This window comes from Rhinatrema bivittatum, chromosome 16 (genome assembly GCF_901001135.1).
Source record: "Rhinatrema bivittatum chromosome 16, aRhiBiv1.1, whole genome shotgun sequence".
Taxonomy (NCBI): Eukaryota; Metazoa; Chordata; class Amphibia; order Gymnophiona; family Rhinatrematidae; genus Rhinatrema; species Rhinatrema bivittatum.
In genome coordinates, this window is record NC_042630.1 from 25,467,417 (window position 1) to 25,484,816 (window position 17,400).

General features: G+C 41.3%; 1 protein-coding gene across 1 annotated transcript in view; it reads right to left on the bottom strand.

Annotated features, from left to right (window-relative positions):
• LOC115077476 (immunoglobulin superfamily DCC subclass member 3-like) overlaps positions 1 to 17,043 on the bottom strand; it is a 140,540-nt gene extending 123,497 nt beyond the window's left edge. The window contains exon 1 of the mRNA XM_029579767.1: positions 16,701 to 17,043. Coding sequence (XP_029435627.1) covers positions 16,701 to 17,043 — 343 coding nt within the window. The remainder of the gene's footprint in view (positions 1 to 16,700) is intronic.
• Positions 17,044 to 17,400: the final 357 nt, after the last annotated feature.

Below are 17,400 nucleotides of genomic sequence, written 5' to 3' on the forward strand. Positions count from 1 at the left end.
GCCCTCCGGTATTAATCTGCCTAACCTTAAGGACACCCGCCCCTCAGAGGTCCTGTCTGCTTTCTTTCAGAAACCCTCAGTGCTCCTAGATACTCGCTCCTCGAGGGCCTATTCTGCTCAGGGTATCCTGCACCTCAGATCTCGGGTCCCTCTCTTCATTCAAATACCAAAGGAAGTTATCAGCACTGCTGCTCTGTGAGTATCACTACGCTCCAGCTCTCCTTATTCCACCCTTCAGGTTCACGGCCTATCCCGCGCTGCGGAACACTACCGGACCTTTGCTACATCTGGGTGAAACCATCATCTACAGAGACTGTCTGAGCTTACTGTGATATCGCTGGACTACAGTACTGTCCGTTCCTTGGGCAAGATTCTACTCATCAACTGCAGTATAATAAAGCTCTCTCTCCTCTGTGTCTGCTTACTAAGAGTCTGGCCAATCGTTGTGGTTCCCCATGGGGCCCCTCCCCGTGGGAGGAGTCATCGCCACTTCGACCAAGAGTCCACAATATGCCACAAACCCAACACATCACCACCACGGGATAAAGGAGATAACTTCTAAAGCATAAAAGCGCATATCTGTAATAGAATGGCCTTTTTCAACCAATGGCTGACAAGAGGGGCTTTCAATCTTTTATTGCTCAGGCAGGAACAATGCTCCAAAACCCTCATTTTCAAAATACATATGGTTTTTACCAATATAAATAAGAGAACAAGGGCAAGTAATGATATAGATAACTCCTTTCATGTAAGAGAACAAGGTATGGTGGAAAGAGTAATGTTAACCAGTGGTAGGATGTATAAAATGTGATAGCGTTTCAGACATGGGCACGCTGTGCAATATCCACAGGAAGAGTGACCCAATAAAGGCTCACTGGTCAGCATAAGAGGTTTAAAAAATGAAGACAAGTATGTCGCACAGATTCTTGCCACATTTAAAAGCAAACCCAGGGGATTCAGAAAAAATGGAGAAAGAACTTGCCAAAGCTTATTAATAATAGCACAAATTTCACCAATTTGACTCAAAAAGGGCATTCTTTCATCAGGATTAGAAGAGAATGGCAAGAATAACCGGTCTCGATTAGCTTGCAAAGCACATTCATAGGATCCCCTGATAATCTGTGTGGGGTATTCTCTAGAGGCAAATCGAGAAAAATTCATTTGGTCTTGCTTGATAAAATCAGCCTTAGAGGAACAGTCTCCATAGACAGAGAAATTGACCGGTAGGTATGTTAGTCCTGAGATGTTGGGGATGATCTCTAGACAATCTAAGTAGAGTATTTCAGTCAGTCAATTTGTGATAAATGGAAGTTGTCAACTCACCATTGTGGAACAAAACTAAAATATCCAGAAAAGAAATTTGATGATGTGAAAGGGCATGGGTAAAATGTAAGTTAGGATTGCAACTATTAAGCCAGTCCAAAAATGAATAGAACTGAATGATGGAACAATCCATAACAAAAAATTATCATCAATGAAATGAAACCAAGGGGGTATGAAACACTGGAAGGGAGATGGGTATATGTAATGAGCCTCAAAATCAGAAACATATAGACATGCTATATCGGGCGCCAGGGTGGCACCCTTAATCTGTTGGTAAATGGTTTCTTGAAAAATGAAGAAATTGGACGTCACTGCAATTCTGGCAAGATGCAAAATAAAATCAGAGACATGTGTCGGCTTGGGGACGTTGGTTAAGAAAAGATTCAATAACAATTAAGGCTTGCTTCTGGGGGATATTAGCATAAAGAGCTTCAATGTCAAGCACCACTAAGTAAAAATCATGAGTGGGAAGAGGGGTTTGATGTAACTCTGTAATTAAATATGTTGAATCCCTAATATAAGACGGAGAGGCAGTGACGAACGGTTGTAAAAACTTGTCCATGAAAATGACCGAGGTTCTAATATACAGCCAATACCAGCTACTTTGGGTGGCCCCGGGAATTTTGAGACTTTTGTGTATTTTAAGTACGGTGTAGAAAGTTGGAATGATTGGAGGATCTATAAGAAAGCGAGCCTCTCGAGATGTAAGGATTTGACGGTCAATGCCCACCTGAATCGAAGAGGCAATTAAGAGCATGTAACTCTGCAGTAGGGTCATGAGAAAGAAGTTTATAAAAACATGTCAGCTAGCTGGCAAAGGTCCTTGGTGATAAAATGGGTCCCGTCAAGAATAACAGTGCTGCCCCCTTTATCTGCTGGTTTAATGATTATTGCAGGGTCAGAGGATAATGATTTCAAAGTTTCCCATTCAATTCTAGATAAATTATTGTACATGCACCAAGGAGACAGGGATAGAAAAGATAAGTCATGTAAAATCAATTTTTCAAAAGTCATTATTAAAGGATCAGGGGGGCCAGGTGGAGATCAAGAGGATTTGGGAACAGCATAAGTCATATCAGGGGTAGAGGGGTGCTGAGAGAAGAAATGCTTTATTTTAAGTGCATGGAAGAAATGTTATAAATGAACATGAATATTGCAGAAATTAATGTTTGTAGAAGGTACAAAGGATAAGCCAAGCTGTAGAGTCTGAATCTCAGTATCTGTCAACCTCCATGAAGATAAATTGAAAACCAATGTTTCTTCAGGGTTCTCTAGCTGTGATGTATCTTTAGGGAAATTTCGCAGGCAAAGTTTTTTTGTATCCAGTTAGTGACATGGGTTGTTGAACAGCTGAGTTTGAGAGCGGGTGACACGTTGCGCTCACAGCGGAGGCACTTATTGGGAATCCCTGAGGGGTTTCATGAGGGCTTGGCAAGGGACCCTCCGGCGAAAATCTAAAAAAAGAAGAGGATGTAGAAACAGATTATGTTCTTCTGTGCATGGCTCATCACCAGAGGAGTCTTCCAATGATGATGTATCAAAAATGACCCATTTACATAGAGGGCGAGAGGAATTCATCCAAGGGTAAATAAATCCTTTCATGTAGTCAGCTTTGTCACGTTGAAACTTCATGAATGTCAAGGTTTTCAGGCCAGCTCAAAACTTATCCAGATTAGATTGAAAGTAAGCCAGTTATGAAGCAAACAGGTCCAGAGAAGTGTCTTGAGGGAATCAATGTAAGTGGTAACTTGCTCTTGATAAAATGTAGCTGATTTCTTGGTGGCTATATCTGGTTCCATCATTCAATTCTATTTTTTTTTTTTTTGGACTGGCTTAATAATTGCCATCCTAACTTACATTTTATCCATGCCCTTTCACATCACCAAATTTCTTTTCTGGACATTTTAGTTTCGTTCCACAATGGTGAGCTGACTACTTCCATTTATCGCAAATTGATTGACTGTAATACTCTACTTAGATTTACTAGGAATCATCCCTGACATCTCAGGACTAACACACCTACCGGTCAAATTCTCCATCTATGAAGACTGTGTTCCTCTAAGCCCGATTTTATCAAGCAAGCCCAAACAATGTTTTCTCAATTTGCCTCTAAATTATCAGGAGAGCCTATAAACGTGCTTGCATGCTAATCACGACTGGTTATTCTTATCATTCTCTTCTAATCCTGATGAAAGAATGACATGCATTTTGCCCTTTTCGAGTCGAATTGGTGAAATTTGTGCTATTATTAATAAGCACTGCAAGTTCTTTCTCCATACTCCATTTTTTCTGAATCCCCTAGGCTGACCAGTGAGCCTTTAAGCCACTCTCCCTGTGGACATGGCACAGCCTGTCCCATGTCTGAAACGCTATCATATTTTATACATCCGACCACTGGTAAACACGACTCTCTCCAGCATACCTTGTTCTGTTACACGAAAGGAGTTATCTATATCATTACTTGCCTGTGTTCTCTTATTTATATTGGTAAAACCATATGTATGTTGAAAAGAAGGATTTTGGAGCACTGTTCTTGCTTGTGCAATAAAAGAATGGAAGCCCCTCTTGTCAGCCATTGTTTGGAAAAAGGCCATTCCATAAGAACATAAGAAAATACCATACTGGGTCAGACCAAGGGTCCATCAAGCCCAGCATCCTGTTTCCAACAGTGGCCAATCCAGGCCATAAGAACCTGGCAAGTACCCAAAACCTAAGTCTATTCCATGTAACCATTGCTAATGGCAGTGGCTATTCTCTAAGTGAACTTAATAGCAGGTAATGGACTTCTCCTACAAGAACTTATCTAATCCTTTTTTAAACACAGCTATATTAACTGCACTAACCACATCCTCCGGCAACAAATTCCAGAGTCTAATTGTGCGTTGAGTAAAAAAGAACTTTCTCCGATTAGTTTTAAATGTGCCCCATGCTAACTTCATGGAGTGCCCCCTAGTCTTTCTACTATCCGAAAGAGTAAATAACCGATTCACATCTACCCGTTCTAGACCTCTCATGATTTTAAACACCTCTATCATATCCCCCCTCAGTCGTCTCTTCTCCAAGCTGAAAAGTCCTAACCTCTTTAGTCTTTCCTCATAGGAGAATTGTTCCATTCCCCTTATCATTTTGGTAGCCCTTCTCTGTACCTTCTCCATCGCAATTATATCTTTTTTGAGATGTGGCGACCAGAACTGTACACAGTATTCAAGGTGCGGTCTCACCATGGAGCGATACAGAGGCATTATGACATTTTCCGTTTTATTCACCATTCCCTTTCTAATAATTCCCAACATTCTGTTTGCTTTTTTGACTGCTGCAGCACACTGTACCGACGATTTCAATGTGTTATCCACTATGACACCTAGATCTCTTTCTTGGGTTGTAGCACCTAATATGGAACCCAACATTGTGTAATTATAGCATGGGTTATTTTTCCCTATATGCATCACCTTGCACTTATCCACATTAAATTTCATCTGCCATTTGAATGCCCAATTTTCCAGTCTCACAAGGTCTTCCTGCAATTTATCACAATCTGCTTGTGATTTAACTACTCTGAACAATTTTGTGTCATCTGCAAATTTGATTATCTCACTCGTCGTATTTCTTTCCAGATCATTTATAAATATATTGAACAGTAAGGGTCCCAATACAGATCCCTGAGGCACTCCACTGTCCACTCCCTTCCACTGAGAAAATTGCCCATTTAATCCTACTCTCTGTTTCCTGTCTTTTAGCCAGTTTGCAATCCACGAAAGGACATCGCCACCTATCCCATGACTTTTTACTTTTCCTAGAAGCCTCTCATGAGGAACTTTGTCAAACGCCTTCTGAAAATCCAAGTATACATCATCTACCGGTTCACCTTTATCCACATGTTTATTAACTCCTTCAAAAAAGTGAAGCAGATTTGTGAGGCAAGACTTGCCCTGGGTAAAGCCATGCTGACTTTGTTCCATTAAACCATGTCTTTCTATATGTTCTGTGATTTTGATGTTTAGAACACTTTCCACTATTTTTCCTGGCACTGAAGTCAGGCTAACCGGTCTGTAGTTTCCCGGATCGCCCCTGGAGCCCTTTTTAAATATTGGGGTTACATTTGCTATCCTCCAGTCTTCAGGTACAATGGATGATTTTAATGATAAGTTACAAATTACAGATATGCACTTTTTTGCTTTGGATGTTGTATCTCCTTTATCCTATGGTCACGATTTTTCTAAACACCTTACCTGACGTGAGCAACATTGGATTTTTGAGATGCATACACTCATTTTGGATGCATAAAACAAAGAAATTGATTGGCTGGTCTTTTTTGTAATGTTACTATTTTCTCATTGGCTGTTCTCCCCTTGACTCCTCTACCCTCCTTTCTTGGGTGTGCTTTTTTACTTTAAAAATGCTTAGCTGTCCCATGGCTTTTTGCTTTTCAAAGCCATTTTCAACATACGAATTCTATTATCTGAAAGAGTAAATAAGTGATTCACATTAACCTGTTCTAGACCTCTCATGATTTTAAACACTTCTATCAATGCTGAACTGTTAAGGTCAACTCCTTACTGAAGATAATTATTAAAGACATTTTTTAAGTAAGCCTGCCTGGTCTCCTGCTCATTTCTAATGTGATTATTCACTAACAATGGCTCATTTACATATTTTGGCAACACATGTTTCCTAAGAATGTTGCCTGTTTGTGTTTGCATTATTCTCCACTTGTTCTTATGGATATCTCTCTTACATCTTCCTCAGTGAATACTGAAGCAAAGCATTCATTCAGTCTCCCTGCTATGGCTTTGTCATCCCTAAATGCCCCTTTTACCCCTTGCTCATCTAATGGTCCAACTGACTCCCTTACAGACTTTTTACTTCGAATGTAACTGAAAAAATTTTTATTATGAGTTTTAGCTTCACGGCAAGCTTCTATTCAAATTCTCTCTTTTGCCTTCCTTATCAGTGCACCTTCAACAGCCACTGCTCCACATGACCAGAGGCAGCAGCAAGCATGGTTATGACCTCAGAGGAGCATATATGACAGCTCCTATATGTGTTCTGGATGTTCTGCTGGCTTGACAATGAGGGAAAAAATGATGCACTGATGGAGCAGTATGGCCATGTTGGGTGATGGAGGGAAGGCACTATAGTGGAATCAGCACTCAGAAAGAGGCAGAAAAGGCATCACGGACAGCACAGGAGTGAAGGCACTTGGAAAGGGTCTTAAGAGGGTGGAGGGTAGAAGGGAGTTCTATAAACTGCTTGGCACCTTATGGGGTGGCTTAAATGTGCTGCTGCAACCTCTTGCTTCACTAAGATGCTTGTATTTAGATGAGAGCCTTGAAAATTGTGCTACAACCTGATGGGTGCTGAGAAGTTTATATTCTTATCTAATTAGTCCTGAGCTGATTTTACTGAGATGTGTTGTATTCTTAGTCCGTTGTTGACTTATTTCAAGTTTAATCTCGTTCTATATTTTACCTGGTTTAGTCCTATCATTGATTGATATCTAATCCTTACTGAAGTCTCTTTCAGAGTATATGCTACCTTTCAAACATGTTTTACCCCACCTTCAGTGAATTTCTTATTCAAAAAGGTGGATGATTTTCCAGATTTAGCTAGAGCTACTCAAGAGCGTAGGAAAACATTTCTTGTAATGAGATGTGAGGTGTTAGCTTTAGGTGCCTCATTTGTTATTAGACATCCGTGTAAATGTATTGTAATATTAAATGCCACCAGATTTGGGGGTTTTTTTTATCCTGGTCAGTTGCAGGATTTCGAGGCCAGAAGCACCACATCTTCCTAATCCATTTATGATGATTTTTATATAAGAGGGCAGTGTAAGTTTAGGCAACTGTTATTCTTCGGTTATTACTCTGAATTTGTATGGTCCATTTGCCCTAAGACCATTTTTTCCCCCCAATTCTATATGTCTACTATGCTGACATATTTCCTATATAATGTATCTTCTATTTTTTTTCTTTTCTTGCAATCTATTCTCAATTTTTCTTTTCAAATATGTTTGTATTTGAATCAAAGTCAAACTTCAATAAAAATAAAGTTAAAAAAAAAAAAGATAGACGATAAACCAAAATGAGCACTGGAGATGGGACCATGGGGAGGGGGAAGGGGAGAGGGGGAAGGAGAGGACATGAGGCAAAGCACTCAGGAGGGGTATGGGGAAGAGAAAGGACCATAGGGGGTGGTGCCAGTGGCATACGAAGAGGCCATGGCGGAAAGGCAGGAGGGAGGAAGGAACACAGGAGGGGAACACTAACGGGCCGATACAGTACGGTGCGCTCAGGCCGAGCGCACCGCTAGCCCCCGTTGGACGCGTGTTTTCGTCGCGCTATTATTACCCCTTATACAGTAAGGGGTAATAGTGCGAGGAAAACGCGTGTCCAACCCCCAAAAAACTAATAGCGCCCGCAACATGCAAATGCATGTTGATGAGCCTATTAGTTATTCCCACGTGATACAGAAAGTAAAATGTGCAGCCAAGCCGCACATTTTACTCTCAGAAATTAACGCCTGCCCAAAGGCAGGAGTTAATTTCGGCCGGCACCGGGAAAGTGTACAGAAAAGCAGAAAAAAAATGCTTTTCTGTACACCCTCCGACTTAATATCATAGCGATATTATGTCGGAGGCCCCAAAAATAAAAAAAAATAAAAAAAAATAAAAAATCAGCCCGCGACTCGTGGGTTGGAAGACTGACGCTCTTTCCGAACCCGTGGCTGTCAGTGGGTTCGAGAACCGGCGCTGGTAAAATTAAGCATCGGCTGTCAAACCCGCTGACAGCCGCCACTTCTGTCAATAAGGAGGCGCTAGGGACGCGCTAGTGTCCCTAGTGCCTTATTACCCCGGGCCATAATTTAAATACTCGATCGCGCGCCCAGCAGAGTGGCCTCTCTCCCGCACTTTTTACTGTATTGGCCCGTAAGAAAGGGGTCTTGAGGGGGAGGACCAGGGAAGGGGACACAGGAGGAACAGGACAGGAGGGAAGGTATTAAGGAAGGGGCCATGGGTGGGGGAGGCACATGAGGAGGAATCATAGGAGGAAGGTAGGAGGGACAGAATCAGGAAGGAGCTGCAGGGAGGAAACAGCAGGAGTGAGAGCACTCAGGAAGGGTCCTGTAGGTAGAGAAAAGGAAGGCAGGAGAGAAAGCACTTGAGAATGTGCCATGGTGGAATTTGGGGTAGCAGTCATGAAAGGGCCATAAAGGAAGGGCAGGAAAGATAGCAAAGCTTATATCAGAAAACATTCCTTATTTAATATTAAGTTTTAAACATTAGAAATTACTAGAAAAAAAGAGTGTTCTCAGTTACTGGCCCGATCCTTTGGAATGCATTACCAAACTCACTAAGATCAATACCCAATTTGAATCACTTCAAAAAATCTCTAAAAACATATTTATTTCAAACTGCATTTAAAATTACACCTACTAAATAACAAAACCAATTTGATTTTCCACGCTTAATTATATGGTACCATATATTACACATTATTATTTTTATTTTTTAGAATCATGTTAGCTGTTTCTTATTTTAATACTTTATTTTTATTTTATATAACTATGCTTTTTGTAACATTATGATTTTTCTTTTATTTTTACGTTTTTATTTGAATTTAATTTTTAATATATCTATGTAAACCGTTTTGATTAAACAATGTTTGTAAAAGCGGTATACAAACACTTTTAAATAAATAAATAAATTACAAATGATTCTGGAGTGAATATTATTTGTTATTACATTAATCAGATGTCTCTGTATATAAAAATTAGAGATACATGGGGGAGGGAGGTCTACAAAATTATTGCAGGTTGAAAAGGGGTCCATGCTCCCCAAAAAATTGGGAACCCCTGGTCTAGGGTCTGGTAGCTAGGATTTAATGCTAAAAAATGCAGCGTTAGGAATTTTAAATGAAAAAACACAATGGAGAGGTACAGTATAGGGAGTGTAATTCTTCTAAGCATGAAAGAAAAGCAGGACCTGGGGGAGATTGTATATGATGATGATAAAAGTGAACAAACTAGTAAATAAGCTGACGTCAAAAGCCAGAAAGATGCTTGGCTGCTGTCAAGAGGTTCAGGACTGGGCTCAGGGTACACCACCCAAGGAGCGGTACAGGACTACCGGGCAGAACATGGACCGGTCCTTCCGCCTAGCCAGCCTCTTCCCCATAAGTTGAGCCCTTGGGTTTTGGGGGCCAGTAGGGCTTGGCTGCGGCAGCAGTACATCATTGTGAGTCTGGTTTAGGCAAGGCTTGGACAAGCTGGACAAGGTGAGTCTTGAGTAGACTAGACCAGGCAAGGCTGTGGACAGGCTGGGTATTCTGGAATAGGCTCAGACAGGTTCACAAACTGGAAGTATGGCCACGGAGTGCAGGCTAAGCTTTGGTAAGGGTTGGTACAGACAGGTCGAGCAAGGCTTGGAATAGGGTTAGGCAGGACACAGGGTTGGGACACAGGACAAGGAATGGGGCTGCATAAAGACAGGGACAATGTCAGAATACATACAGGCTGGGACAAAACAAGACTGATAAGATAAGGAGTGCCAGGAACTGAATCTTTTCTGACTGGAATACAAAGATATGCCTCTCATAGTTCTAGCGATAAGAACATAAGAAATTGCCATGCTGGGTCAAACCAAGGGTCCATCAAGCCCAGCATCCTGTTTCCAACAGAGGCCAAACCAGGAAACAAGAACCTGGCAAGTACCCAAACACCAAGAAAATCCCATGCTACTGATGCAATTAATAGCAGTGGCTATTACCTAAGTAAACTTGATTTATTAGCCGTTAATGGACTTCTCCTCCAAGAACTTATCCAAACCTTTTTTGAACCCAGCTACACTAACTGTACTAATCACATCCTCTGGCAACAAATTCCAGAGCTTAATTGTGTGTTGTGTGAAAAAGAATTTTCTGTGATTAGTTTTAAATGTGCTACTTGCTAACTTCATGGAATGCCCCCTGGTCCTTCTATTATTCGAAAGTGTAAATAACCGATTCACATCTACTCATTCAAGACCTCTCATGATCTTAAAGACCTCTATCATATCCCCCCTCAGCCGTCTCTTCTCCAAGCTGAACAGCCCTAATCTCTTCAGCCTTTCCTCATAGGGGAGCTGTTCCATCCCCTTTATCATTTTGGTTGCCCTTCTCTGTACCTTTTCCATCGCAACTATATCTTTTTTGAGATGCGGTGACCAGAATTGTACAAAGTATTCAAGGTGTGGTCTCACCATGGAGCGATATAGAGGCATTATGACATTTTCTGTTTTATTAACCATTCCCTTGCTTGACTGCTGCAGCACACTGAGCTGACAATTTCAAAGTATTATCCACTATGATGCCTAGATCTTTTTCCTGGCTGGTAACTCCTAATATGGAACCTAACATCGTGTAACTATAACAAGGGTTATTTTTCCCTATATGCAACACCTTGCACTTGTCCACATTAAATTTCATCTGCCTTTTGGATGCCCAATCTTCCAATCTTGCAAGGTCCTCCTGTAATGTATCACAATCTGCTTGTGATTTAACTACTCTGAATAATTTTGTGTCATCCGCAAATTTGATAAACTTGCTCATCGTATTCTTTTCCAGATCATTTATAAATATATTGAAAAGCATCGGTCCAAGTACAGATCCCTGAGGCACTCCACTGTTTACCCTTTTCCACTGAGAATATTGACCATTTAATCCTACTCTCTGTTTCCTGTCTTTTAACTAGTTTGTAATCCACGAAAGAGCATCACCTCCTATCCCATGAATTTTTAGTTTTCTTAGAAGCCTCTCATGAGGGACTTTGTCAAACGCCTTTTGAAAATCCAAATACACTACATCTACTGGTTCACCTTTATCCACATGTTTATTAACCCCTTCAAAAAAATGAAGCAGATTTGTTAGGCAAGACTTCCCTTGGGTAAATCCATGTTGACTATGTTCCATTAAACCATATGCTCTACAATTTCGATCTTTAGAATAGTTTCCACTATTTTTTCCAGCACTGAAATCAGGATCACTGGTCTATAGTTTCCTGGATCGCCCCTGGAGCTCTTTTTAAATATTGGGGTTACATTGGCCATGCTCCAGTCTTCAGGTACAATGGATGATTTTAATGATAGGTTACAAATTTAACTAATAGATCAGAAATTTCATTTTTTAGTTCCTTCAGTACCCTAGGATGCATACCATCCGGTCCAGATGATTTGCTCCTCTTTAGTTTGTCAATCTGGCCTACATCATCTTCCAGGTTCACAGTTCACAGTTAGTCTAACTCATCACCCTTGAAAACCATCTCCAGAACTATTATCTCCCCAATGTCCTCATTAGTAAACACGGAAGTAAATAATTAATTTAGTCTTTCTGTAATGGCCTTATCTTCCCTAAGAGCCTCTTTAACCCCTCGGTCATTTAACAGTCCAACTGACTCCCTCACAGGTTTTTTGCTTCGGATATATTTAAAAAAAGTTTTTATGATGAGTTTTTGCCTCTACGCCAACTTCATTTCAAATTCTCTCTTCGCCTGTCTTATCAATGTTTTACACTTAACTTGACAATGCTTATGCTTTATCCTATTTTCTTCAGATGGATCCTTCTTCCAATTTTTGAAGGATTTTTTTTTTTACTAAAATAGCCTCTTTCACTTCACCTTTTAACCATGCTGGTAATTGTTTTGCCTTCCTTCCACCTTTCTTAATGTGTGGAATACATCTGGACTGCGCATCTAGGATTGTATTTTTAAACAATGTCCATGCCTGTTGAACACTTTTAACCATTGCAGCTGCACCTTTCAGGTTTTTTCTATTTTCCTCATTTTATCAAAGTTTCCCTTTTGAAAATTTAGTGTTAGAGCTGTAGATTTTCTTATTGTCCCCCTTCCAGTTATTAGTTTAAATTTTTGTTTTTATTTGGTTTTTAGTTATGTACACCGTAGTGATAGAAACATTTCTGTACAACGGTATAGAAGAATTGTACAAATAAATAAATTATGATCACTATTGCCAAGTGGCCCCACCACCATTACCTCTCTCACCAAATCCTGCGTTCCACTAAGAATTAAATCTAAAATAGCTCCCTCTCTTGTTGGTTCCTGAACCAATTGCTCCATGAAATGGTCATTTATGACATCCAGGAACTTTATGTCTCTAGCAAGTTCTGATTTAACATTTACCCAGTCAATATTGGGTAAATAATCTCCCATTATTATTGCACCTCCAAATTGGTTAGCTTCCCTGATTTCTCTTAGCATTTCATCATCTGTCTGACCATTTTGTCCAGGTGGATGGTAGTATACTCCTATCACTATACTCTTACCCAACACACATGGGATTTCTACCCATATAGATTCTACTGAGCAATTAGTCTCTTGTATGATCTTTATCCTGTTGGACTCTATACACTCCCGGACATAAAGTGCCACACCCCCACCAAGTTGATCCTACATATCATTGCGATATAATTTGTACCTTGATATAGCACTGTCCCATTGATTATCCTCCTTCCACCAGGTCTCTGTGATGCCAATTATGTCTATCTTATCATTTACTGCTATACACTCTAACTCTCCCATTTCACTTCTTAGACTTCTGGCATTGGCATACAGACATTTCAAAGTGTGTTTTTTGTTTGTATTAACAACCTGTTTTTCAGTTCATAGGGATAATTTGGAAATCTTTAGCTCAGGTGATTTTTTACACATAGGCACATGGACTACGTTGTTTTTATTGGAACCTCTCTGTTGGGATGCCCTAACTCTCCTGCTTCATTAGTATCCTTCGAGTATACATTTCTCCGAACCATGCACTGCTGAGTGACTGTCAGCTTTCCCCCTTGTTCTAGTTTAAAAGCTGCTCTATCTCCTTTTGAAAAGTTAGTGATGATAGAAACTCACCCTGATGTACTAACATGACGACGGACCACAGAATCTCCATATGGAAATGTGGGATTCACTCCTTTTAGGTCCAGAATTGGCCTAGATGAACCATTTTTTGGGGGGGGGGAATCATAAAATAAGATGGAGTAACATCCTTGTCCTTGTTCTTGTCATGCATATTGCTTTCAGCAGTAGCTATTTGTTTATTGTTGTTTGTACTGCTGCATTTCTTGTTGGAGACGAACATGATGAAATCATAAATAGTACCAGGGTAGCTAGTTCTAGTACGCAACTGTTCTGAATATCCAGAACCCACTGATCTGTGCTTATGTGGGTTCACTCCTGATAAAATAGCTGAAGCTGTACCAATGAATGGACCCCACAAGACCTCACTGGATGGCATAAGCTATTCTGAATAACCTAGTTTTAGGCCTTGTTCTTGCTCCTCCAAACAACTGCATCCTTCCCCCAAATCTTTGTGGTTGGGATGAAAATTGTTTTCCAGGCCAATATCATCTTGAATCATGTAAATGTCTGCAGACTGAAACTGTTCAAGCTTTGTCTTCTGGTAGTCACTGTGGTCTTGGTTCCCTAGGTTTGCATCCAATTTTTCAAGTTCCTCTCCAAATAATAACTTTCCTTTAAAGTGAGCTTACTAGGAATGCTTTGGACCACGAGTCGGCCACTCATTGTCATAGCTATAGAAGTCTTTTTACACCTACCGATGAAAATACAGATCTTGATGAAATCCATATAAAATCATATAATCCATCTGAAAGGTATGCTGCTGCTGATTCCAGCAGTGCCACCTCATTTCCTTCTGGCAGTTGTTGCACCCAACACAAACAAGCTCTCGCAACATACCCTGTACAAGTTGCAATTTAAAATGTAAGAGCTGTGACTGAAAAAGCATGTTTTAATGTTATCGCTATTTTCCAATCCAGATGGTCCTTTAATGCTGCTCCTCCCTCTATGGAAAAAGTATTTCTAGTTACAGCCGAATCCATTCAATCAACTTGTGGCATTTGAAATAAACGTTCTAGGCCATCATTTGGCAGCAGATAAAGCTTGGAGGTGGTCTCTATGACCTGCTTCTGGTGATTCCCCTTAAGCTAATATTATGTTTTCTATTTCAGAGTGAAGAAGAAATGCTGATTTGTGAACTCCTTTAATAACTGGATCCCAGTCAGAGATGAATTTACCTGTGAAATGAATGCAGAAATCTCATCTATTAAAAGAGTGGAATTATTGAATCCTTCTTAATTAAATTTCCCCTTCTAGTGATCCACAACTATGCCCCCATATTCATTCTCTATGTCCATATATAGTGGCTCATTGGATTGTGAAAGAATTGTACCACTAGGTTCTGGAGTAATTTTTGGGGAGGTTAGTCTGAAGCAGTTGGTGATCAGGAAATATTTCTTCACAGAGAGGGTGGTGGATGCATGGAATGTCCTCCCGGAAGAGGTGGTAAAGACGAGAACAGTGATGGAATTCAAAAGGATATGGGATAAACCCTACAGATTCCTACAGGTTAACAGATATAAATGAAAAAATGGAGTAACCTATGTTAACTTTAGGTGTAACAATTCTGCATGGGGGTAACCTGCATGGATCAGCAGTTACCGCCCTTAATCGTAGGCTTGGGGGTAACAGGATAACTTGCACTGAGCGGCAGTTATTACCCTTAACCATAGGCATGGGGGTAACCTGTATGGAGCAGCAGTTACTACCCTTAACGGTAAACATGGCGGTAACTTGCACAGAGCGGCAGTTACTAACAGTAGATATGGGGATAACCTGCAAGCAGCTGCAGTAACTACCCTTTATCTTTTATTAAAATTTACTAAGCAATGTACAAAATGTTACATGCATAATTAAACACAAATTTAGAACAAGACAGAACATTATCAAACTCACTCAGCGATAAGCTTCTCATAAACCAAAAAAAATCAAACAAGTTGCATGGAACCTGAAATCCTTAGTTGTGATCATTTAAAAATAAACAAGATTAAAGAAAAAAAGTCTTTAACAAATGTTTAAATGTTTTAAAGCAGTCCTGAAGCCTTAACTATTCTGGGACACAGTTCCAGAGTGTAGGAGCAACAATGGAGAAAGGCATGCATGTTTCAACAAATATCTCAAGAAGGTTGCACTGGGAAGTTCTAAGCATTCTTGTTGGATTATATAATCCAATAATGCATTTATCCAAGGCGGAGAATTGGACATTAGTAATGTGTGCATCACGACCATTACACCTTGAGCTGCACTGGAAACCAATGAAGTTCTAATAGTGAAGGAGTGATCTGTCCATGTCTACTCGTTCCTGTGATAAGACATGCTGCTGAATTTTGAAGTAACTGCAAGGCTTTCAGGGAGTAAGCAGGAAGGCCCATGAAGATGGCATTACAATAATCGAGTAGGGGAAGAAATGAGGCCTGGACTGCAATGTGAAAGAAGAGGGTAACCTGCATGGAGCGGCAGTTACTACCAAAATCAGTCTGCTGGGAAGACTAAATGGACCATTTGATCTTTATCTGCTTTCATTTACTATGTTACTATGATCCCCTTTCATTGGCTGATGCAATATAAACGCGTTAAAATGAGCGCTCTTACTGGGTGCCCGTTTCCTATGCCCATCCACTTCTCCTGGGCATGCAATGCAATATAGCAGAGTTGCTTACCTGTAACAGGTGTTCTCAAAGGACAACAGGATGGTAATTCTCACACATGGGTGACATCATCAGATGGACCCAGAAAGGCATCCCCTTCTCCAGGTTGGATAGGGTTTCCCACTACATGAGGGATTGCTGATGTGGAGTGATGAATAGGATGCAAGCCTGAAGATCCTGGGTGGCTTGGCACCACTGTGAGCGCAATGTGCACTGTGCCCTGCGCATGTGTTGCCAAGCGAATGGTGTGACGTGAACAGTCACTGCCATGTGCCCCAAAAGGCACAGAAATTGGTGCGCTGAAATATGAGGGCAGCAGGAGACTACCCTTGCCAGAGAAGCGAGGGTCATTGCCCGGTCTCAGGGTAAGAAGGCCTTCCTAAGGACAGTATCCAGCCTGGCTCTGATGAAGTCCAATTGTAGTGACAGCTGGAGATGGGATTTCAGGTAGTTGATTAGAAATTCCTGGCCCTCCAGGACACGTATGATGGAATGTAGGGAGCACAACGCCCCCTATCTGGAATCTCTCTTGATTAGCCAATCGTCAAGGTAAGGGAAGACATGTACCCTTTGCCTCCTGAGATAGGCCCCCCACCACCGTCAGGCATTTTGTGAAGATGCGGGGCGCTGCCACCAGGCCAAAAGGCAGCACCGATACTGGTAGTGCTCCTCTTCAACCATGAATTGAAGATACCTCCGATCCGCGGGAGAAATGGGGATATGGGCGAATGCGTCTCACATCGAAGGAGCAGAGCCAGTCCCCAGATGCTGGCGGATAATACTTTCATGGCCAGTAAAATGGACAGCTTGTATAGTGCCCGGGAGGCTTCTTGCCTGAGGGCTGGATGTCAGAAATGCTCACTGATGACTGTTGAAGGGTTTTGTGATAGTCCTTCAGTTGTGCTACCACCTCTTCAATTTTGTCCTTGAAGAGGTTCTCCCCTGTACAGGGAAGATCTGCCAGATGATCCAGCACTTCAGGGCAGAGGTCAGAAGCGGGCAGCCAGGCCATGCGACAAGCCCCAATGCTGGCCACCGCAACCCTCATTGCAGTTTCAAACACGTCATATACCAGGCCCTGTTGAACTACTTTCTGGAACTCATCCTGAAATAGTTGTGGGAGGTGTTCCTCCAAATCTTGGACTTGTTTCCAGAGGTTTCTGGAGTATTGGCCCATATAAAGTTGATAGACAATCCTGGCTGCCAGCATTCAGCCCTGGAATACCTGCCGTCCAAGAGCATCCATGGCTCTGCACTCACGGCCATGGGGGGGGGTGGGCGAAGCACGAGTCCGGAGCCTCTTTACCTTCAAGGCCGAATCCACTACCACCGACTGGTGTGGAAGCTGCTGGCGTTCAAAACCTGTGGTGGGCTAGACTAGATAGATCGAATCTGTCTTTCAGTTCACTGGAGGGATGGAGATGGGATGTTCCCAGAGCTGGAAGTCTAACTCCTTAAAAATGTCATGTACTGGCACAGCCACCATTTCTTTAGGAGCGTCAATAAATTGCAGGATCTCCAACATTTCATGTCT